The sequence below is a fragment of the Meles meles genome, chromosome Y (genome assembly GCF_922984935.1).
Source record: "Meles meles chromosome Y, mMelMel3.1 paternal haplotype, whole genome shotgun sequence".
Classification (NCBI taxonomy): Eukaryota; Metazoa; Chordata; class Mammalia; order Carnivora; family Mustelidae; genus Meles; species Meles meles.
Window position 1 is genome coordinate 10,065,008 of NC_060088.1, and position 24,214 is coordinate 10,089,221.

Consider the following 24,214-nt stretch of genomic DNA (forward strand, 5'->3'; position numbering starts at 1 on the left):
GAAGCCCTGCTTCGCCCGATGGACCAGGGATTTCCCGGCGGACGGCCTAGGGGGCGTGAAGCTGCCGGACTAGACACATCCTCCGCCCCGTGTGGGTGCTCTGAGTTCCCGCGGGCTCACTTCCCACCCTGCCACCTGCTCCGTGGGCCCAGGCTCCTCCGAGCCTCCAGTTTCTCCGCCACTCAACTGACTGTCCCCGGCACCCTCCACACACAGTTCAGGACCCAGCCCTCCGGGCTCCTCACCGACAGGCCCTCCGCTCCGCTCCGCTCATCCCCACAGGCTGCCTTCCTGCCTCGGGTAGTACTGCAAGGGATTGGGCCACAGGTCCTCGACGATGACCTGGTAGGGGACAAAAGGCCAGTTGAGCACGGGGCCCCCGGCCCGTTCCCCAGCAGCCGGGACTCCAGCATCACCGTTGCTGACCCAGGCTGCAGGGGCCTCACCTCGGCGATCCTGTCGGACCCCGGGCAGCGGGGGTCACACAACCAGTTGAAGAAGTTCAGGCTGCTGGTGTCTCGCCTGCGGCTGGCAGCTCCACGTTCATAATCCCAGAACCACTGGACTGGAGTGCACCGAGTGGCCCTATATCCTGCAGGGCGAGGAAACTTAAGGGAGGCTCTCCATGGCCTAGGACCCACGCCCGCTCTCGCCTCTCAACCTACAAGCTCTCCCGCTCCGGTGCCAAACCCCTCGCCCGCCGCGAGTCCCCCGTCCTCCTCCCTTCCCGCTCCCGGGCCCGCGTGCCCGGCGGCCCTCCGCCAGCTCCCCCGAAGCTCAAGCCCACTCCTACCGGCAATGCTAAGGTGATACTCCTTAACGATCACATCGTTCCGGAAGTAGGGGTTGCTCCCAAAGTAAAACATCAACCTGCAGCGGTACTTGGGACGACCCAGTTCCTCCACCTGCCCCGGCAGAGACAGAGGAGGGGGAGGGGGAGGGGGACGTGTCCCCTGGCTGGCCTGAGTGACTGACTGACCGCGGCTCCGAGCAACTCGGCCGCACCCCCTCGGGCTCACACCCCACTCCCAAGGCACGGCCGCCGGCCTCAGTCTCCGGGGCGAACCTCTAAATCGGTCAAGTAGCTGAGCATGTCTGGGTCCTGGTCACCTTTCACGGCTGATATCTGGGGGTGATTCAGGATCTGCCTTGGGTCAAGGAGCCTCCAGGTCCAGTGGTCCGGAAAGAGAAGCAGGGGCGACCCGGCCCTTCCCGACGCAGAGCCAGGGACCCGATGCGGCGTGTGCGGAAACAGCAGGCACTGCCTCCCTCCCAACCTCCTCAGCGCGTGCCCCGTCATCACCCGTGCTCTGCGCTGGGGCGTCGCCGGCCTTCGAGGATCAACAGGGCTGAGGCTGACGGGGCCCCGCAGGGCAAGACCAAGAGCCTGCCTGCTCTCCCTTCCTACGTCCCTCTGGCCCGTGCCCGTGGTCGGCTGTGCCAGGAGGCAGTCAGTCACCTCCTTGGCTGTCTGGATGTGCTCGGTCCCCCTCTCACGGCCCTGTTGGCTTGGCTGCTCACCTGAAGCCCGGGGCCCTTGCGGGACCTCCTGTGCCACAAGGGGGCTCTTCCGCTCACTTGCAGCATGGCTGCACACCCAGGGTCCCAAGCAAGAGCCCGGCAGCGTCAGCGAGAGAGGGTCGGAGGACCCGGCGGGAAGGAGGGGAGAGAGGGACACCCAAGTCCCGACGAAGAGACACAGAGGGTGGGCAGGGAGCAGAGAGACAGAGAGACAGGGTGGGGGACATGGAGAGGCTGAGGCAGGAAGGGAGGAACCGTGTCTGTGAGCAGCTGGGCCGGGGGCCTCGGCCTGCCCAGGAGGGCCTGGGGAGGCCGAGTGCGTAGCACCCGCTGCACCGTGTCCCGGGTCCTGGGGTCCGCTGAAGCCTGGCAGCCTGCTGACTGACTCTCAGTGGGTGCAAGCGCACACAACCCTGGGTCTGCCGTCAACTCGGGAACGGGAACAATACGGGTTTCGAAGGACAGGGAATGAAGTGGGCAGCCTCTCCATCTGCCCCAGGTACCCCCCAAACCCTTTCCTTCCGACATCTGCTCTGAGACAAGTGTGACTGGGCTTCGCTAGGAATCGAGAGAGTTGACACGGGTTCCGGGACCGCAGAGGCGTGTTGGGGTGCTGCGGCCCCAAAGCACTGGCCCGCGGCTTCTGCTCAGGGAGGACAGCACAGGTCTCAGCCCTTGCCTTTCCCCCACAACGCCCACACCCCCCCCCCACCCCCGCCCCCACCCACCTGGCCGGGGACCACCCGCTGCTGGACCCTGGCCCGCTATGCTGCGCAGTACAAGGCTGGGGCCACTGCTGGGGGGTGGGCCCACTGCTGGGGGTGTCCCTACGGCTGGAGGTGGGTGGGGCCCATGGTTGCCGGAGCCGGGCCCATCCCCGCAGCTCTCCTGCCCCTGGCTGTGGCCCTGCTCCCTGCCGCCCTGCTCCCACTCTCCTCCACAGCTGCCAAAACCCAGCCAGCAGGAGGAAGGATACGGCGTGTGCCCAGAAGCCAGGGATGGCCTGGATGATGGCCCTTCTTCGCGCCAGGTGACAGCTCCGCTTCTGATGCACCCTGCGCTTCAGCCGCATGTAGGCCCTGGTGGCTTGGGCGTCCACGGAGCGGAGCGCTTCCTGAACCACCTCCAGCGCGGCCAGTGGGGCGCCGGCTGTGTCGGCCCGCGGCACCGGCTCCGCCTGCGGCAGCTCCTTGGGCTCCTCGACCGGCGGTGCTGGCGCCACCTCCTCGTCTTCCACCGCCAGCACCTCGTCTTCCACCGCCACCACCTCCACCACCGCCATGACGTCCTCCACCAGCAGCACCAACTCCTCCCCCGCGCCGGCCTCCTCTGTGCCCTGCTGGGCCTCAGCTTCCCGCACAGCCTCTGCCACCACCCCCGCAGCCTCTGGGGCCAGAAGCGCCCCCGCGTGCCCGCAGGAGCCGGTCTCCCTGAGGGCCGCCGCCTCCTCACCGCCCCCGTCTGGGACCAAGGTGCTCCCGGATTCTGGGGCAGCCCCGCCTTCCGCGGACCTCGACTCACTCTCCATGTGGCCGCGGCCCTGAGCCCAGGCAGCTGCGGAGGGAAGGCAATGGAGGCGGGGCCGGCAGGTGCAGCTCCCGCGCCCGGGAAGGGCGGTGGGCAGCAGCCGCCTATCAGAGTGCGCCGGCCTGAAGCCCGCGTGCGCAAAGCGCCCGGCGTGGCGGTGGGGGGCGGGGGCCGCCGGCGCCGGCACAGGGGCGGGCGTGGGGGGGCCTGGGCGGCCACGCCTGCGGCCTGGGCTGGATGGAGACTCTGAGCCCCGCGCAGAACGCTGGGAGCTCCGGGTCCAACCAGTGATAGGCCAGGGGGCGTGGCCACCACCAGCCTTTCCCTTGCGCGCGCAAGAGCCAGCCAGGGAGCCCGCCAGTGGCCGTCCTCCACTGTGGCCTGCGCGCCTCGCGACCCCAAACGTTTTCTTCAGAGACACCGCTCAGGCCTTTCCCGCGAGTGCCCTGGCATATCAGACCCACGGTCCCTTTCTCACCCGTCCGCCTGGGACCCCTCGGCTGGCACCAGGAATTGAAACCCAGCGGCTGAATCCAGTGCCTGCGCGCCGCCCGAAAGCCTCCCGCGCACCTCTTAGCGCAAGTGGGGGAAAGCCCTGGGGTCAGCGGCTGGTGCTCCAAGGGCGGCCGCGTCGCTGTCACCTGGATTTCCCCTTGACCTGCCCGGGGGTGGGGGGGTGGGGGGGAAGCCGGGGCGCCCCCAAGGGGCTGGGCGCAGGGACCATCGGCCTCCCGACCCCAACCCCCGCCGCCCCACCCCTGCCCCAGCTGTCCTTAAGAGAAGGAAACTGCACACCGAGTACTTCCCCTGAAATTTCTTCGCAAGGGGGCCCAGGTGCCTGGCCACCAGGGTGCGTACAGAGCTGCTAGGCCGGCCCCAGTGAGCTCCGGGACTGGGCCCCGGCGGCATGCCAAGGGGCCAGACGCTTAGTCCAAAGAGAAACTGCCTCTTTCTCGGACCCAGCCACGGGTAAAACGCGCGCCCCGGCTACTTTGCTCTGCGCGACCCCTTTCCGTTTTCTGTCTGGCTCTCTTTTGCTCCTTGCGTCCTCTTCCGACGCCTGACTTTGATGCGGGGGCTCTCTGAGTCTTCCTTCCCACTCTGCTCCAACTTCTCCCTTAGTGTGTGTCCGTGGCTGAGTGGAGTGCCAGCCGGGGAGGGGATGGCCAAGTGAGCCTTGACGGCACATGTGCCCTTTCTCTGGTACTCACCAGGTCCTTGCCCTCCTGTGGGGTCGCTCCAGGGTGTGTGTGGGGGGGTGGGGAGGGGGTCAGCGGGCGGATAGGACGGGTGCCCCCGGAGGTGTGAGGAAGTCCCCGTGGGGGACGGCAAGGCTGCCAGCGTTGTCGCGGTTGCATCGTGGGAGGGCCTCATTGAAAAGGAATGGTGGGTTTGTCCTGGGGGAGTTTGAGCGGAAAGAAGCAGGAGGAGCTGCCTCGAGGTTACGGGCAGGGTGTTTGGTGGGCCCAAGTGTCTCTCTCGCAAACTCGCCCTGTCAGCGCACAGAGGGGCGCCTGCAGGGAGAAAGAGGCCTGTCCGTCCGAGGGGAGAAGGCAAATTTCCCGAGCCGGCCCCTGAAACAGTGCAGACGTTGGAGTTACTGGTGCAATGAATCCAAACTGACCTAGCACATGCAACCGTACCCAGAACACTCGCGGAGGGCCCTGTGGCAATACTGCACTACAAACAGCACAGCCTTGGAGATGGGGGAAGGCTGGGGTGGTGACAGGGAGAGGGGGGACGTGGGGAGACTAGGAGGAGACGCAGAGAAGCCCAGAAGGAGAAGCAGCAGCGAGGGGGAGCGAGGGGGAACGGGAAGGACGGGGAGAGGGGAGGAGAGGGACCGGGGCGGGAGGGACAGGCGCGGGCAGGGTTGGGGAGGCAGACTCGGGGACGGAGCGAGGAAGGGCGGAGGCCGGGCGGGAGGGACTGGTCGGCCCCCAGCTCAGTTCATACACTGCAAGGCCTCCAGGCCCAAAGGACACATTGCCTACGCGCAAGGGACCACCCCCGTGTGGGGAAGCCAAAGGTGGGCTGAGCACAGCTCCATCCCGTGGTGTCAACGAGGTCCGCAGTCATGTTTCCCGAAAGCATGGATCAGACAGCCGATGAGGAAGTCCGGGAGGAAGAGAGGGTGGAAACAGGCAGGCAGGGCGTACCCAGAACCCAGGCACTGCCATCGTGGACGCCAGGCGGCCCCGGTCAGTAAGGAGGCTGGCTTCACGGCCCTGGAGGAAGATGTGGGCGACAGCAGCACGGGCGGCCTTTTAAAAAGCTGGCCACGTCTACGCTGCGTGCAGGTGACTGGCCTTTGAGTCCCAAAGCCACAGAGCATTTGCAAGTGGGAGGAGTGAGGCAGATGAGTGACCTCATGACCGAGGCCGGGCCACTAAGATCCCTACCCCTCGCTGACCGGCAGTAGGTGCGGGGCTCTTCCCCTGTTCCCAAGGATGCGTCAGCGCATCCCTTACGGCCCTGGCAGCCAAGGACTCCTCGGGGCTCCCCTAGATTACTGAGGCAGCCCCATCCTCCTCTGACTCCAAGTTGAAAACCACGGGGTCCAGTTCACGGGCAGATTGTCTCAGCGATAGAAATGCATCCAAACACAAGTCGGGCCAACAGCCTGGCGCCTGTGGCAGGGCAGAGGCTCACCAGGGCCAAAGGCCATTATGCAGGCCCAGCTGTGCCTCTGTGGGCTCGGGCAGGGATGCGAGATCAGAGACGTGACGGCCCAGGCAGACCCAGACCAAGACACGCCACGCCACGCCACGCTCAGGAAGCACGACAGACACGGGCAAAGAGGGACGCGCACGATCCTCCCTGGGCCGAGACAAGCAGACGCGTACAGGAACAAGACAAGTCCGGAGCCGCCGGGGACAGAAGCACATGCTCCAGAGCCTTAGCGCCCGTGGTCTTGGCCATGCCGCTTCGAGGAAGGAAGCGGCCGGGACACACCCCCACCCGCCGCCCCCCGCTCCCCCCCCCGCCCCCCCGCCCCAGAGAGTGCCGGGCAGCGGGGCAGAGTTGACTGTGCGAGAGCACCAATCTCCCCGGAGGGCTGCCGTGTTCCCATGCAGATTTCGGGGGATTTGTCAGCTCTTTGAAGGACCTTGAGAGTGAGGCCCCTGTGGATTCGCTGTGAAGGTGTTGCCAGCCAGGGATTTGATCGTGCCCTGTCCACCACGTCCGTGGGACTGATGGGCTGGTATCGGGAGACTCTCTGCCTCAGCCTGGGACAGGGCCCGATGATTCATGGTGAGTGGCTTTGATTCAGCTTCTGAGGCAAAAGTCAGCCCTGCAGAGCCTGCGAGACAGGATACCCCGGGGCTCCAGTCTAGGTGGTAAACCGGGAGGCTAGGGCGGTTTTGTCCTTAGCCGTCCTGGCTCTCTGTGTTAGGGGTGGGGACCCTGGCCCTGACTCCCTCACGCTGCATGCACTGCTAACGTGTGGGGCTCTCTGACGTCGGGCAGGATCCGCCCTCCACGGCCTCACCCTTCTCTCCCGGCACGGCCAGGCCGGGAGAGGGGCCAGGCCAGGCTTCCACGTCAGCCCAGTGCCCAGAGCCCAGGTGGCAGATGCTTGGCAGTGGGCGACCCTGTGCCCTCCTCTCGCCTAGGCCTCACCTCCTTGGCAACAGCCTACCCAGCGCCGCAGGCGTAGAGGAATACGCTGCGGTCCCTGAAATGGCCCAGCCTGAGGACCCCTTAAGACCATGCTCTCCACGGGAGCTGTCCCGCTCCCGCGGCTCAGTGAAGTACCAGCACGTATGGCACCTGCAGCTGCCGAGCACAAGCAGGGCCTGGTGGCAGCAATGCGGGAGCGAGCCAAGGATACTCGGGCATTTCCAGACCAAGATGCCCAGAAGATCGGCCTCCCCAACGCCGCTAGAGCGGCGAGCCTGCCCTGCTGGAGTCTCGGGCACCTCCACCCGCCCCGCAAGGGGCAGGGCTGGGCCATACAGATCATCCACTCCACAGCCGGACACGGAACAGGCGTTTCACACTGCACGGTGCAAGCAAGGGACAGGAAGCATCCGTGAAGTTTGGCCGCCAATCCCGCCTTTTGGAAGGAGCCGCTGCCGCAGGAAAGGTTCTCCTACCAAATGTTGGGAGGAGGGGTGGGCCTGCTGAAGGGCAGAAAGGATCCTCTGGAACCTCACCCTCGCGGCTGCTGCCCTTGGAGCCACTCTAGCTGGGGAAACGGAGCGCCTGCCTGCTGCGCAGACGCTCACCTCTCCCCCACTGTCCTGGCCGCAGACTGGAACCTCTGCGGGCGTCCCTAGGCAGAGGCGTCTCAGCCGAGTAGACACCCGCTCGGGGGCGGAGTGACCCAGGGCCTCACGTCACCACCTCCCAGCTGAGGCTCGTAGCAGGTACTCTGCACGCCGTAGGTCTATCCACGGGCCTACGCACAAAAGGCTGAAGCTCCGAAGAGGCACGGCGCCCAACACGGTCAAAGCAGCCTGCGCGCGCTCAGCCCTTCGGCAGGGGTTCATGCTCCCTGGGGTGTTGGTGAGGACGAGGTGTGCCTTTGAGGGCATTTCCCTTTGGGGGGCATAGAGGGCAGAGGGTAGAGCGTCAGCGGGTAGGGGGCCTTGGGCGCTTGCCTGCAGACCGTGGAGAAGGGGGCATGTGAGCCTCAGGGTCCGCGTGGGACGGACCGCACACGGGTGGGTGTCCTGGGTCTGGCTTCAGCAATACCCCGCCCTCTCCTCTGTTGCCCATCTGGGGGATCCCAAGCCAAGGACCTAGGGAAGCAGGGAACTGGGGATCATGGGGCAGCGTGGGTTGCTCCGTATGAGGGTGCCTCTGGACACGTGAGTGTGTGGCGGGTGTGTGCCTGGCAGGGGGAGTGTGTGCCTGTCAGGACGTGAGAGTGACCGAATCACGGTGTGTGTGTGTGTGTGTGTGTGTGTGTGTGTGTTTGGGCGTGGGGGGGTCGCCTGGTTTTGCGGCCGAGTGTATGTGTCAGTGCATGTGAGTGGCTACAGAGTCCGTGGCAGGGGGTGGGGTGCTTCACCCGATGGTGTGCCTCTGTGTGCGTGTGTATGCGCGGGCTTGTGCTGCGAGCGCACCTTTCCCGGCACTTTATACTCCCTCCAGCCTCCTGGGCCAGAAGGAGAGTGTCGTCGTTCCTACGTTCGCCCCTCCGCCGTCCCCACTCCAACAGTCCCCCCTCGGGGCCCGGTCCCCACTCCGTCACATTGGTTCGGAGGTGCAGAGGGTGACTGTGTCAGCAAGAGCCCGGCCCCTTGCTAGACCAGTAGCGAGCACGGGCTCTGGGGTTCGACGGACTAATGAATCTGCAGTCCCACCGTGCTGTGTGCAGTGGATGTGTCTGAGGACATCCACGGGGAGCACTCCGCAGAACTGTCCCCGCCATCCACCGAACCTGGACACGGGGCGTCTTTGGCCCTGGCTCGTCCTTCCCCCCTCTCCTTGACCTCTGTCATTACCGCAGGGAAGACAGCAGCCCCGTTAGCCGGCCTTTCGCTCATCTCCTCTCCCTGCCCAGCACCACCATCCCCAGGGGAAGGACCTCCGCCCGCTGGGATGCCGTCCCAGAGCTTGTGTGACTCGGCCCTCTGGGCCAGCATACGGGCCCATCCCCTCCTCGGCATGGGGATTCCCAGGCAGAATCGTAAGCACCGACCTCATGAGCCCATGAGCTCAGGCACCCCACCTGCCCCTTGCCGCGAAGAAGAGCTCGCACGCACGTACCCACGGTAACGCCCAGGACCACGGGTGACATCGGCCTTCGACATTTCAGTGTTTTTCCCTGGGGGCCTCCATCGGACCCGTGTTTCGCCCCGGCACCAGACTTCAGGTTTTCCCTGCGACGAGGACCCAGGCTGATCACGTCGCTGCCCGTGAAGCTTCTCCTGCCTCTGCTCAACGGCGATGCTCCCGCATATGCATCTCAGCAGCCTGAACCTCCGTGGGTGGGACAGATACGCAGACACAGACACACGGTCACTGGGCACACATCAGGTGGCTACGCATTCCCACACACGCTCTCCGAAACAAAGGCATGGACATGGCCCAAGTGTACACTCGTGCACACACACACGCAGCAGAGGCAAACTCCGGGCACCCAGAGGTGCATGAGTCCACACACAATCACACTCACATGCTATTCTAACCACGGACAGACGCGAGACACCGACGTCCTCCTGCAAATCAGGCACATGCTACACCCACCCACACCTGATCTCTGAATCAAAGGCATGGAGATGGCAAATGGGCACACACGCACGCACGCACACAGAGGCTGACACCCTGGCGTGAATGGGGCCACACAGATCCACACACTATTCTTCTAAACACAGAGGAACTGCAACACACACGTGTCCGTGCCAACACATGCACGTGCCACACCCACGCCCACGTCACCTCAGTTCCAATGGCATGGAGATCTCACACACACACGGCGCACACGCGTACATGCAAACACACCCCAGCACGCTCCATTCACACACACAGACACACACAGACACTCGTGCTCATGCAAACCCCCCGAATACACTAAAGACACACGTGTCTCTATTGAACTCCGGCCTGTACACCAGCCCCTGAATGGAGACACACTGGTGCTCTTGTCAACACACTCACACGCGCCACAGCACTCCCACAAGATGTCTGGCACAGGCATACACGTGTGGTCCCACGCCAAATAAAGATCCACACGTGTGACCAGGGTGACTCAGGTGACTCATACTCACACACACGACAGACCATATGCACGGCCTCTGGCCGACCGGCAGACACAACTGACCCCAACACACCTGAGCATGCACACTCACACACACACACACGTGCCCCGAAGGAGAGGGAAGAATGTAAGCAAAAGCCTGGTTCTGCATCCTAGGAAAAACACGCGTACACAGACACACACACACACACACACACACACACACACACCCTCATGCGAACCCACTGTACACACTACATACACACTCGTGCAGTTGGACCTGGGGTATGCACACCGTTCCTTCCATGCAGCCCCATAAGTGCTCGCAAAAACACGCACGGAACACACCCAATTCACACAGGGTCCGGCACAGGCAAACACAGGTGGCCTCACCATCAACACCGTACACGTGTGTGCCCCCAAACACTAACACACATACCCGAGACCACATCCACGGCCTCGAGCCCACAGGCATACACAACGGACCGTGACCCATCTGAGCACGCACACACTCACACACACACGCACACAAGCCCTGCACGGGCACCCCTGCACACATCCTAGCTCTGTCACAGAGTCATGCACCCTCAGCCCCGCAACTGGACACGGAAGTGCACATGGAAACATGCACCCACAACACTCACGGCAGCGCTCCAGCACAACGGTGCACAAAGAAGGCCCCGGAGACACACAGACAGACAGACAGACACACACACACGCACGCACACGCACACACACACAGAGTCTCCAACACAGAGGCATGCAGGGGTGGCGACACCTACAGCACAGATACACACAGAACACCACAGTAAGCCCTGGGCCGGCAAGCCCACCACACCCAACAGCAATCTGTGGGCACACAAGGATATGCACACTACACCCTCACATGCAAGGTCTCTGGCCCACAGCCATACAGGTGTAGCCCTGCAGGGTCACACACCCAGCGGTGCCTGAAAATGCGTGCACACAACATACCCACGACTCACCTCACGCTGGCCTGCGGAATTCTGCGTGCACGCGTGCGCACGTGCCTGGGTGCTTCGAAGCACAGGCATACGCAACAAACACACGGTCTCTGCTCCCGGGCATGACAGCCGGCCACACCAAGACACAGTCCTGCTCATGTAAACACACACCCAAGAAACAGACACCTACACACACGGCGTCCAGCACACACACGTGCACGCTCCCCACAAACCCTCACATGCGTGCACTGAAGCCTACACACCCACGAGGCACGCACACGTGGCCACACTCAGAGGCACAAGTGTGCCCATGCCGACATGCACACGCAGCACACGAGAACACAGACGACCCCGATGTGCATGCAGCCACACGAGGCCTTGCCGCACACTCTCCCATGGGTGTGCAAACACACAGACACAAAAGCACACACTGTCTCCGGAATGCAGGCATACACACTTGCCACACACGCGCACACGAAACGCACACACGCAGCACCGAAGCACACATGCTGTCCTGCACACAGGGGAGCCAAAGAGGACGCACAAGTCCACACACGCAAGTGCGGGATCATACACACACACGGCCCGCCGCTCCGAGGAATGCTCAGGCGGCCACACGTGCTTGCACACGCACACACACACACACACACACACACGCACGCGGACCCGCCCACCGCTGCTCCCTCACACACAGCACACCCACGATGTCACACAGCCCATGGCATGGAGCGCCCCTGCGTTCCCTCACACATCCGTGGAAAGTCCCCCGCGGTGGGTGGTGGTACCTGCCGGGGTGGGGGGGGGTGAGGTCCCCAGGGATCGCGAGTGACCGCCTCCTGCTTGGTCCTCCCGGGACCCTTGGTTTTGGCGCGGGACGTGACGTGACCAGAAGCATGCATGACGTCGCATCTCAGCAATGCAGGGCACACTTCCAGGAGCAGAGCAACTTGGGAAAGCTCTCCAAGCGATGGGAATAGGATGGCACTTAGAGCGTTGGGGCCACGAGGGCCCCTCTTGGGAGGACCTTGCCCCTCCTGTGTGCCCTGCTCTGAAGAACAAGACTTCACCGAGAGAGCTCTGCCTCTTCCCATCCTCTGCCAGGTCCCGCCTAGGGAGGGGGGGTTTCTCTCCGCACGCCAAGCCCTGCCGGGCCCTGCCCCCATGCTCTACATCACCCCCACCCATGGGATCCAACAGGATCGGGGCTGGAGGATCCCAAGAGGCTGATTTCCTCGTGGCCACCTCCTGTGCCCCCGATACCAACCGACACATGGGCACAAAGTGCTCTGGAACTTGTTTATGGCCCTTCCCCCTGTCCCTGCAGCTATGGGCAGGATGCTCTCTAGAGCTGCCCTGCTGAACCTTTTCCCGGTCTCTATCGCGTGCAGGCAGAGCACCCCGTAGGCGCCATGTCTCTCAACGGGGGAGGCCTCATCAAATACTTCTGGGTGGTCAAACGGGGATGCTCTGTGGTGTCCACGTCCACCCATCTGCCATGCTCCGACACATAGACACACGCATCTCTCTCACACTAACACACACGGAGAAACAGGAGAAACCACACAAAAGTCTTAGCCCTTTGTGAAAATGGATGATGCCACTGATTGCCAAGGTGACGTTGAGAGCAGGCCTTGTCCTTGGGAGACGCCTGTTCCTCCTCCGCGAGGGCGCCACGACCTTCCTGCAGACGGCCTAGGACCTTTTCCGAGGACGTCCGTATGGCTGTGGGAGGACAGGCGGTGCTCAGGAACGTGGAGGGCAGTCAGGGAACCGTGGCCCAAGAGTGGGATGGGACAAGGAGCCCGACTCCCAAAAACAGGCAGGCCATCCCCAACGGAATGCGTGGCAGCAGGACCGAGCGAGGGGCCGCCAGCCGTGGGAGACAGTTCAGGAAAGTGGGGTGGAGAAGCCCTGCTTCGCCCGATGGACCAGGGATTTCCCGGCGGACGGCCTAGGGGGCGTGAAGCTGCCGGACTAGACACATCCTCCGCCCCGTGTGGGTGCTCTGAGTTCCCGCGGGCTCACTTCCCACCCTGCCACCTGCTCCGTGGGCCCAGGCTCCTCCGAGCCTCCAGTTTCTCCGCCACTCAACTGACTGTCCCCGGCACCCTCCACACACAGTTCAGGACCCAGCCCTCCGGGCTCCTCACCGACAGGCCCTCCGCTCCGCTCCGCTCATCCCCACAGGCTGCCTTCCTGCCTCGGGTAGTACTGCAAGGGATTGGGCCACAGGTCCTCGACGATGACCTGGTAGGGGACAAAAGGCCAGTTGAGCACGGGGCCCCCGGCCCGTTCCCCAGCAGCCGGGACTCCAGCATCACCGTTGCTGACCCAGGCTGCAGGGGCCTCACCTCGGCGATCCTGTCGGACCCCGGGCAGCGGGGGTCACACAACCAGTTGAAGAAGTTCAGGCTGCTGGTGTCTCGCCTGCGGCTGGCAGCTCCACGTTCATAATCCCAGAACCACTGGACTGGAGTGCACCGAGTGGCCCTATATCCTGCAGGGCGAGGAAACTTAAGGGAGGCTCTCCATGGCCTAGGACCCACGCCCGCTCTCGCCTCTCAACCTACAAGCTCTCCCGCTCCGGTGCCAAACCCCTCGCCCGCCGCGAGTCCCCCGTCCTCCTCCCTTCCCGCTCCCGGGCCCGCGTGCCCGGCGGCCCTCCGCCAGCTCCCCCGAAGCTCAAGCCCACTCCTACCGGCAATGCTAAGGTGATACTCCTTAACGATCACATCGTTCCGGAAGTAGGGGTTGCTCCCAAAGTAAAACATCAACCTGCAGCGGTACTTGGGACGACCCAGTTCCTCCACCTGCCCCGGCAGAGACAGAGGAGGGGGAGGGGGAGGGGGACGTGTCCCCTGGCTGGCCTGAGTGACTGACTGACCGCGGCTCCGAGCAACTCGGCCGCACCCCCTCGGGCTCACACCCCACTCCCAAGGCACGGCCGCCGGCCTCAGTCTCCGGGGCGAACCTCTAAATCGGTCAAGTAGCTGAGCATGTCTGGGTCCTGGTCACCTTTCACGGCTGATATCTGGGGGTGATTCAGGATCTGCCTTGGGTCAAGGAGCCTCCAGGTCCAGTGGTCCGGAAAGAGAAGCAGGGGCGACCCGGCCCTTCCCGACGCAGAGCCAGGGACCCGATGCGGCGTGTGCGGAAACAGCAGGCACTGCCTCCCTCCCAACCTCCTCAGCGCGTGCCCCGTCATCACCCGTGCTCTGCGCTGGGGCGTCGCCGGCCTTCGAGGATCAACAGGGCTGAGGCTGACGGGGCCCCGCAGGGCAAGACCAAGAGCCTGCCTGCTCTCCCTTCCTACGTCCCTCTGGCCCGTGCCCGTGGTCGGCTGTGCCAGGAGGCAGTCAGTCACCTCCTTGGCTGTCTGGATGTGCTCGGTCCCCCCTCTCACGGCCCTGTTGGCTTGGCTGCTCACCTGAAGCCCGGGGCCCTTGCGGGACCTCCTGTGCCACAAGGGGGCTCTTCCGCTCACTTGCAGCATGGCTGCACACCCAGGGTCCCAAGCAAGAGCCCGGCAGCGTCAGCGAGAGAGGGTCGGAGGACCCGGCGGGAAGGAGGGGAGAGAGGGACACCCAAGTCCCGACGAAGAGACACAGAGGGTGGGCAGGGAGCAGAGAGACAGAGAGACAGGGTGGGGGACATGGAGAGGCTGAGGCAGGAAGGGAGGAACCGTGTCTGTGAGCAGCTGGGCCGGGGGCCTCGGCCTGCCCAGGAGGGCCTGGGGAGGCCGAGTGCGTAGCACCCGCTGCACCGTGTCCCGGGTCCTGGGGTCCGCTGAAGCCTGGCAGCCTGCTGACTGACTCTCAGTGGGTGCAAGCGCACACAACCCTGGGTCTGCCGTCAACTCGGGAACGGGAACAATACGGGTTTCGAAGGACAGGGAATGAAGTGGGCAGCCTCTCCATCTGCCCCAGGTACCCCCCAAACCCTTTCCTTCCGACATCTGCTCTGAGACAAGTGTGACTGGGCTTCGCTAGGAATCGAGAGAGTTGACACGGGTTCCGGGACCGCAGAGGCGTGTTGGGGTGCTGCGGCCCCAAAGCACTGGCCCGCGGCTTCTGCTCAGGGAGGACAGCACAGGTCTCAGCCCTTGCCTTTCCCCCACAACGCCCACACCCCCCCCCCACCCCCGCCCCCACCCACCTGGCCGGGGACCACCCGCTGCTGGACCCTGGCCCGCTATGCTGCGCAGTACAAGGCTGGGGCCACTGCTGGGGGGTGGGCCCACTGCTGGGGGTGTCCCTACGGCTGGAGGTGGGTGGGGCCCATGGTTGCCGGAGCCGGGCCCATCCCCGCAGCTCTCCTGCCCCTGGCTGTGGCCCTGCTCCCTGCCGCCCTGCTCCCACTCTCCTCCACAGCTGCCAAAACCCAGCCAGCAGGAGGAAGGATACGGCGTGTGCCCAGAAGCCAGGGATGGCCTGGATGATGGCCCTTCTTCGCGCCAGGTGACAGCTCCGCTTCTGATGCACCCTGCGCTTCAGCCGCATGTAGGCCCTGGTGGCTTGGGCGTCCACGGAGCGGAGCGCTTCCTGAACCACCTCCAGCGCGGCCAGTGGGGCGCCGGCTGTGTCGGCCCGCGGCACCGGCTCCGCCTGCGGCAGCTCCTTGGGCTCCTCGACCGGCGGTGCTGGCGCCACCTCCTCGTCTTCCACCGCCAGCACCTCGTCTTCCACCGCCACCACCTCCACCACCGCCATGACGTCCTCCACCAGCAGCACCAACTCCTCCCCCGCGCCGGCCTCCTCTGTGCCCTGCTGGGCCTCAGCTTCCCGCACAGCCTCTGCCACCACCCCCGCAGCCTCTGGGGCCAGAAGCGCCCCCGCGTGCCCGCAGGAGCCGGTCTCCCTGAGGGCCGCCGCCTCCTCACCGCCCCCGTCTGGGACCAAGGTGCTCCCGGATTCTGGGGCAGCCCCGCCTTCCGCGGACCTCGACTCACTCTCCATGTGGCCGCGGCCCTGAGCCCAGGCAGCTGCGGAGGGAAGGCAATGGAGGCGGGGCCGGCAGGTGCAGCTCCCGCGCCCGGGAAGGGCGGTGGGCAGCAGCCGCCTATCAGAGTGCGCCGGCCTGAAGCCCGCGTGCGCAAAGCGCCCGGCGTGGCGGTGGGGGGCGGGGGCCGCCGGCGCCGGCACAGGGGCGGGCGTGGGGGGGCCTGGGCGGCCACGCCTGCGGCCTGGGCTGGATGGAGACTCTGAGCCCCGCGCAGAACGCTGGGAGCTCCGGGTCCAACCAGTGATAGGCCAGGGGGCGTGGCCACCACCAGCCTTTCCCTTGCGCGCGCAAGAGCCAGCCAGGGAGCCCGCCAGTGGCCGTCCTCCACTGTGGCCTGCGCGCCTCGCGACCCCAAACGTTTTCTTCAGAGACACCGCTCAGGCCTTTCCCGCGAGTGCCCTGGCATCACAGACCCACGGTCCCTTTCTCACCCGTCCGCCTGGGACCCCTCGGCTGGCACCAGGAATTGAAACCCAGCGGCTGAATCCAGTGCCTGCGCGCCGCCCGAAAGCCTCCCGCGCACCTCTTAGCGCAAGTGGGGGAAAGCCCTGGGGTCAGCGGCTGGTGCTCCAAGGGCGGCCGCGTCGCTGTCACCTGGATTTCCCCTTGACCTGCCCGGGGGTGGGGGGGTGGGGGGGAAGCCGGGGCGCCCCCAAGGGGCTGGGCGCAGGGACCATCGGCCTCCCGACCCCAACCCCCGCCGCCCCACCCCTGCCCCAGCTGTCCTTAAGAGAAGGAAACTGCACACCGAGTACTTCCCCTGAAATTTCTTCGCAAGGGGGCCCAGGTGCCTGGCCACCAGGGTGCGTACAGAGCTGCTAGGCCGGCCCCAGTGAGCTCCGGGACTGGGCCCCGGCGGCATGCCAAGGGGCCAGACGCTTAGTCCAAAGAGAAACTGCCTCTTTCTCGGACCCAGCCACGGGTAAAACGCGCGCCCCGGCTACTTTGCTCTGCGCGACCCCTTTCCGTTTTCTGTCTGGCTCTCTTTTGCTCCTTGCGTCCTCTTCCGACGCCTGACTTTGATGCGGGGGCTCTCTGAGTCTTCCTTCCCACTCTGCTCCAACTTCTCCCTTAGTGTGTGTCCGTGGCTGAGTGGAGTGCCAGCCGGGGAGGGGATGGCCAAGTGAGCCTTGACGGCACATGTGCCCTTTCTCTGGTACTCACCAGGTCCTTGCCCTCCTGTGGGGTCGCTCCAGGGTGTGTGTGGGGGGGTGGGGAGGGGGTCAGCGGGCGGATAGGACGGGTGCCCCCGGAGGTGTGAGGAAGTCCCCGTGGGGGACGGCAAGGCTGCCAGCGTTGTCGCGGTTGCATCGTGGGAGGGCCTCATTGAAAAGGAATGGTGGGTTTGTCCTGGGGGAGTTTGAGCGGAAAGAAGCAGGAGGAGCTGCCTCGAGGTTACGGGCAGGGTGTTTGGTGGGCCCAAGTGTCTCTCTCGCAAACTCGCCCTGTCAGCGCACAGAGGGGCGCCTGCAGGGAGAAAGAGGCCTGTCCGTCCGAGGGGAGAAGGCAAATTTCCCGAGCCGGCCCCTGAAACAGTGCAGACGTTGGAGTTACTGGTGCAATGAATCCAAACTGACCTAGCACATGCAACCGTACCCAGAACACTCGCGGAGGGCCCTGTGGCAATACTGCACTACAAACAGCACAGCCTTGGAGATGGGGGAAGGCTGGGGTGGTGACAGGGAGAGGGGGGACGTGGGGAGACTAGGAGGAGACGCAGAGAAGCCCAGAAGGAGAAGCAGCAGCGAGGGGGAGCGAGGGGGAACGGGAAGGACGGGGAGAGGGGAGGAGAGGGACCGGGGCGGGAGGGACAGGCGCGGGCAGGGTTGGGGAGGCAGACTCGGGGACGGAGCGAGGAAGGGCGGAGGCCGGGCGGGAGGGACTGGTCGGCCCCCAGCTCAGTTCATACACTGCAAGGCCTCCAGGCCCAAAGGACACATTGCCTACGCGCAAGGGACCACCCCCGTGTGGGGAAGCCAAAGGTGGGCTGAGCACAGCTCCATCCCGTGGTGTCAACGAGGTCCGCAGTCATGTTTCCCGAAAGCATGGATCAGACAGCCGATGAGAAAGTCCGGGAGGAAGAGAGGGTGGAAACAGGCAGGCAGGGCGTACCCAGAACCCAGGCACTGCCATCGTGGACGCCAGGCGGCCCCGGTCAGTAAGGAGGCTGGCTTCACGGCCCTGGAGGAAGATGTGGGCGACAGCAGCACGGGCGGCCTTTTAAAAAGCTGGCCACGTCTACGCTGCGTGCAGGTGACTGGCCTTTGAGTCCCAAAGCCACAGAGCATTTGCAAGTGGGAGGAGTGAGGCAGATGAGTGACCTCATGACCGAGGCCGGGCCACTGAGATCCCTACCCCTCGCTGACCGGCAGTAGGTGCGGGGCTCTTCCCCTGTTCCCAAGGATGCGTCAGCGCATCCCTTACGGCCCTGGCAGCCAAGGACTCCTCGGGGCTCCCCTAGATTACTGAGGCAGCCCCATCCTCCTCTGACTCCAAGTTGAAAACCACGGGGTCCAGTTCACGGGCAGATTGTCTCAGCGATAGAAATGCATCCAAACACAAGTCGGGCCAACAGCCTGGCGCCTGTGGCAGGGCAGAGGCTCACCAGGGCCAAAGGCCATTATGCAGGCCCAGCTGTGCCTCTGTGGGCTCGGGCAGGGATGCGAGATCAGAGACGAGACGGCCCAGGCAGACCCAGACCAAGACACGCCACGCCACGCCACGCTCAGGAAGCACGACAGACACGGGCAAAGAGGGACGCGCACGATCCTCCCTGGGCCGAGACAAGCAGACGCGTACAGGAACAAGACAAGTCCGGAGCCGCCGGGGACAGAAGCACATGCTCCAGAGCCTTAGCGCCCGTGGTCTTGGCCATGCCGCTTCGAGGAAGGAAGCGGCCGGGACACACCCCCACCCGCCGCCCCCCGCTCCCCCCCCCGCCCCCCCGCCCCAGAGAGTGCCGGGCAGCGGGGCAGAGTTGACTGTGCGAGAGCACCAGTCTCCCCGGAGGGCTGCCGTGTTCCCATGCAGATTTCGGGGGATTTGTCAGCTCTTTGAAGGACCTTGAGAGTGAGGCCCCTGTGGATTCGCTGTGAAGGTGTTGCCAGCCAGGGATTTGATCGTGCCCTGTCCACCACGTCCGTGGGACTGATGGGCTGGTATCGGGAGACTCTCTGCCTCAGCCTGGGACAGGGCCCGATGATTCATGGTGAGTGGCTTTGATTCAGCTTCTGAGGCAAAAGTCAGCCCTGCAGAGCCTGCGAGACAGGATACCCCGGGGCTCCAGTCTAGGTGGTAAACCGGGAGGCTAGGGCGGTTTTGTCCTTAGCCGTCCTGGCTCTCTGTGTTAGGGGTGGGGACCCTGGCCCTGACTCCCTCACGCTGCATGCACTGCTAACGTGTGGGGCTCCCTGACGTCGGGCAGGATCCGCCCTCCACGGCCTCACCCTTCTCTCCCGGCACGGCCAGGCCGGGAGAGGGGCCAGGCCAGGCTTCCACGTCAGCCCAGTGCCCAGAGCCCAGGTGGCAGATGCTTGGCAGTGGGCGACCCTGTGCCCTCCTCTCGCCTAGGCCTCACCTCCTTGGCAACAGCCTACCCAGCGCCGCAGGCGTAGAGGAATACGCTGCGGTCCCTGAAATGGCCCAGCCTGAGGACCCCTTAAGACCATGCTCTCCACGGGAGCTGTCCCGCTCCCGCGGCTCAGTGAAGTACCAGCACGTATGGCACCTGCAGCTGCCGAGCACAAGCAGGGCCTGGTGGCAGCAATGCGGGAGCGAGCCAAGGATACTCGGGCATTTCCAGACCAAGATGCCCAGAAGATCGGCCTCCCCAACGCCGCTAGAGCGGCGAGCCTGCCCTGCTGGAGTCTCGGGCACCTCCACCCGCCCCGCAAGGGGCAGGGCTGGGCCATACAGATCATCCACTCCACAGCCGGACACGGAACAGGCGTTTCACACTGCACGGTGCAAGCAAGGGACAGGAAGCATCCGTGAAGTTTGGCCGCCAATCCCGCCTTTTGGAAGGAGCCGCTGCCGCAGGAAAGGTTCTCCTACCAAATGTTGGGAGGAGGGGTGGGCCTGCTGAAGGGCAGAAAGGATCCTCTGGAACCTCACCCTCGCGGCTGCTGCCCTTGGAGCCACTCTAGCTGGGGAAACGGAGCGCCTGCCTGCTGCGCAGACGCTCACCTCTCCCCCACTGTCCTGGCCGCAGACTGGAACCTCTGCGGGCGTCCCTAGGCAGAGGCGTCTCAGCCGAGTAGACACCCGCTCGGGGGCGGAGTGACCCAGGGCCTCACGTCACCACCTCCCAGCTGAGGCTCGTAGCAGGTACTCTGCACGCCGTAGGTCTATCCACGGGCCTACGCACAAAAGGCTGAAGCTCCGAAGAGGCACGGCGCCCAACACGGTCAAAGCAGCCTGCGCGCGCTCAGCCCTTCGGCAGGGGTTCATGCTCCCTGGGGTGTTGGTGAGGACGAGGTGTGCCTTTGAGGGCATTTCCCTTTGGGGGGCATAGAGGGCAGAGGGTAGAGCGTCAGCGGGTAGGGGGCCTTGGGCGCTTGCCTGCAGACCGTGGAGAAGGGGGCATGTGAGCCTCAGGGTCCGCGTGGGACGGACCGCACACGGGTGGGTGTCCTGGGTCTGGCTTCAGCAATACCCCGCCCTCTCCTCTGTTGCCCATCTGGGGGATCCCAAGCCAAGGACCTAGGGAAGCAGGGAACTGGGGATCATGGGGCAGCGTGGGTTGCTCCGTATGAGGGTGCCTCTGGACACGTGAGTGTGTGGCGGGTGTGTGCCTGGCAGGGGGAGTGTGTGCCTGTCAGGACGTGAGAGTGACCGAATCACGGTGTGTGTGTGTGTGTGTGTGTGTGTGTGTGTTTGGGCGTGGGGGGGTCGCCTGGTTTTGCGGCCGAGTGTATGTGTCAGTGCATGTGAGTGGCTACAGAGTCCGTGGCAGGGGGTGGGGTGCTTCACCCGATGGTGTGCCTCTGTGTGCGTGTGTATGCGCGCGCTTGTGCTGCGAGCGCACCTTTCCCGGCACTTTATACTCCCTCCAGCCTCCTGGGCCAGAAGGAGAGTGTCGTCGTTCCTACGTTCGCCCCTCCGCCGTCCCCACTCCAACAGTCCCCCCTCGGGGCCCGGTCCCCACTCCGTCACATTGGTTCGGAGGTGCAGAGGGTGACTGTGTCAGCAAGAGCCCGGCCCCTTGCTAGACCAGTAGCGAGCACGGGCTCTGGGGTTCGACGGACTAATGAATCTGCAGTCCCACCGTGCTGTGTGCAGTGGATGTGTCTGAGGACATCCACGGGGAGCACTCCGCAGAACTGTCCCCGCCATCCACCGAACCTGGACACGGGGCGTCTTTGGCCCTGGCTCGTCCTTCCCCCCTCTCCTTGACCTCTGTCATTACCGCAGGGAAGACAGCAGCCCCGTTAGCCGGCCTTTCGCTCATCTCCTCTCCCTGCCCAGCACCACCATCCCCAGGGGAAGGACCTCCGCCCGCTGGGATGCCGTCCCAGAGCTTGTGTGACTCGGCCCTCTGGGCCAGCATACGGGCCCATCCCCTCCTCGGCATGGGGATTCCCAGGCAGAATCGTAAGCACCGACCTCATGAGCCCATGAGCTCAGGCACCCCACCTGCCCCTTGCCGCGAAGAAGAGCTCGCACGCACGTACCCACGGTAACGCCCAGGACCACGGGTGACATCGGCCTTCGACATTTCAGTGTTTTTCCCTGGGGGCCTCCATCGGACCCGTGTTTCGCCCCGGCACCAGACTTCAGGTTTTCCCTGCGACGAGGACCCAGGCTGATCACGTCGCTGCCCGTGAAGCTTCTCCTGCCTCTGCTCAACGGCGATGCTCCCGCATATGCATCTCAGCAGCCTGAACCTCCGTGGGTGGGACAGATACGCAGACACAGACACACGGTCACTGGGCACACATCAGGTGGCTACGCATTCCCACACACGCTCTCCGAAACAAAGGCATGGACATGGCCCAAGTGTACACTCGTGCACACACACACGCAGCAGAGGCAAACTCCGGGCACCCAGAGGTGCATGAGTCCACACACAATCACACTCACATGCTATTCTAACCACGGACAGACGCGAGACACCGACGTCCTCCTGCAAATCAGGCACATGCTACACCCACCCACACCTGATCTCTGAATCAAAGGCATGGAGATGGCAAATGGGCACACACGCACGCACGCACACAGAGGCTGACACCCTGGCGTGAATGGGGCCACACAGATCCACACACTATTCTTCTAAACACAGAGGAACTGCAACACACACGTGTCCGTGCCAACACATGCACGTGCCACACCCACGCCCACGTCACCTCAGTTCCAATGGCATGGAGATCTCACACACACACGGCGCACACGCGTACATGCAAACACACCCCAGCACGCTCCATTCACACACACAGACACACACAGACACTCGTGCTCATGCAAACCCCCCGAATACACTAAAGACACACGTGTCTCTATTGAACTCCGGCCTGTACACCAGCCCCTGAATGGAGACACACTGGTGCTCTTGTCAACACACTCACACGCGCCACAGCACTCCCACAAGATGTCTGGCACAGGCATACACGTGTGGTCCCACGCCAAATAAAGATCCACACGTGTGACCAGGGTGACTCAGGTGACTCATACTCACACACACGACAGACCATATGCACGGCCTCTGGCCGACCGGCAGACACAACTGACCCCAACACACCTGAGCATGCACACTCACACACACACACACGTGCCCCGAAGGAGAGGGAAGAATGTAAGCAAAAGCCTGGTTCTGCATCCTAGGAAAAACACGCGTACACAGACACACACACACACACACACACACACACCCTCATGCGAACCCACTGTACACACTACATACACACTCGTGCAGTTGGACCTGGGGTATGCACACCGTTCCTTCCATGCAGCCCCATAAGTGCTCGCAAAAACACGCACGGAACACACCCAATTCACACAGGGTCCGGCACAGGCAAACACAGGTGGCCTCACCATCAACACCGTACACGTGTGTGCCCCCAAACACTAACACACATACCCGAGACCACATCCACGGCCTCGAGCCCACAGGCATACACAACGGACCGTGACCCATCTGAGCACGCACACACTCACACACACACGCACACAAGCCCTGCACGGGCACCCCTGCACACATCCTAGCTCTGTCACAGAGTCATGCACCCTCAGCCCCGCAACTGGACACGGAAGTGCACATGGAAACATGCACCCACAACACTCACGGCAGCGCTCCAGCACAACGGTGCACAAAGAAGGCCCCGGAGACACACAGACAGACAGACACACACACACGCACGCACACGCACACACACACAGAGTCTCCAACACAGAGGCATGCAGGGGTGGCGACACCTACAGCACAGATACACACAGAACACCACAGTAAGCCCTGGGCCGGCAAGCCCACCACACCCAACAGCAATCTGTGGGCACACAAGGATATGCACACTACACCCTCACATGCAAGGTCTCTGGCCCACAGCCATACAGGTGTAGCCCTGCAGGGTCACACACCCAGCGGTGCCTGAAAATGCGTGCACACAACATACCCACGACTCACCTCACGCTGGCCTGCGGAATTCTGCGTGCACGCGTGCGCACGTGCCTGGGTGCTTCGAAGCACAGGCATACGCAACAAACACACGGTCTCTGCTCCCGGGCATGACAGCCGGCCACACCAAGACACAGTCCTGCTCATGTAAACACACACCCAAGAAACAGACACCTACACACACGGCGTCCAGCACACACACGTGCACGCTCCCCACAAACCCTCACATGCGTGCACTGAAGCCTACACACCCACGAGGCACGCACACGTGGCCACACTCAGAGGCACAAGTGTGCCCATGCCGACATGCACACGCAGCACACGAGAACACAGACGACCCCGATGTGCATGCAGCCACACGAGGCCTTGCCGCACACTCTCCCATGGGTGTGCAAACACACAGACACAAAAGCACACACTGTCTCCGGAATGCAGGCATACACACTTGCCACACACGCGCACACGAAACGCACACACGCAGCACCGAAGCACACATGCTGTCCTGCACACAGGGGAGCCAAAGAGGACGCACAAGTCCACACACGCAAGTGCGGGATCATACACACACACGGCCCGCCGCTCCGAGGAATGCTCAGGCGGCCACACGTGCTTGCACACGCACACACACACACACACACACACACGCACGCGGACCCGCCCACCGCTGCTCCCTCACACACAGCACACCCACGATGTCACACAGCCCATGGCATGGAGCGCCCCTGCGTTCCCTCACACATCCGTGGAAAGTCCCCCGCGGTGGGTGGTGGTACCTGCCGGGGTGGGGGGGGGTGAGGTCCCCAGGGATCGCGAGTGACCGCCTCCTGCTTGGTCCTCCCGGGACCCTTGGTTTTGGCGCGGGACGTGACGTGACCAGAAGCATGCATGACGTCGCATCTC

General features: G+C 64.0%; 2 protein-coding genes across 2 annotated transcripts; both read right to left on the reverse strand.

Moving 5' to 3' along the window:
* Window positions 1-270: 270 nt before the first annotated feature.
* LOC123935931 (testis-specific Y-encoded protein 1-like) lies at window positions 271-3,957 on the reverse strand. Its single transcript, XM_045996780.1, has 6 exons — window positions 3,844-3,957; window positions 2,498-3,313; window positions 1,067-1,144; window positions 794-905; window positions 447-592; window positions 271-342 (listed from the first exon to the last, which is right to left on the reverse strand). The coding sequence occupies exons 1-6, from the start codon at window positions 3,955-3,957 to the stop codon at window positions 271-273; spliced, it is 1,338 nt and encodes a 445-aa protein (XP_045852736.1).
* Window positions 3,958-12,879: 8,922 nt separating this feature from the next.
* Window positions 12,880-16,567, reverse strand: LOC123935932 (testis-specific Y-encoded protein 1-like). Its single transcript, XM_045996781.1, has 6 exons — window positions 16,454-16,567; window positions 15,108-15,923; window positions 13,676-13,753; window positions 13,403-13,514; window positions 13,056-13,201; window positions 12,880-12,951 (listed from the first exon to the last, which is right to left on the reverse strand). Exons 1-6 carry the CDS (start codon window positions 16,565-16,567, stop codon window positions 12,880-12,882), a joined length of 1,338 nt encoding a protein of 445 aa, XP_045852737.1.
* Between the last annotated feature and the right edge of the window lie 7,647 nt (window positions 16,568-24,214).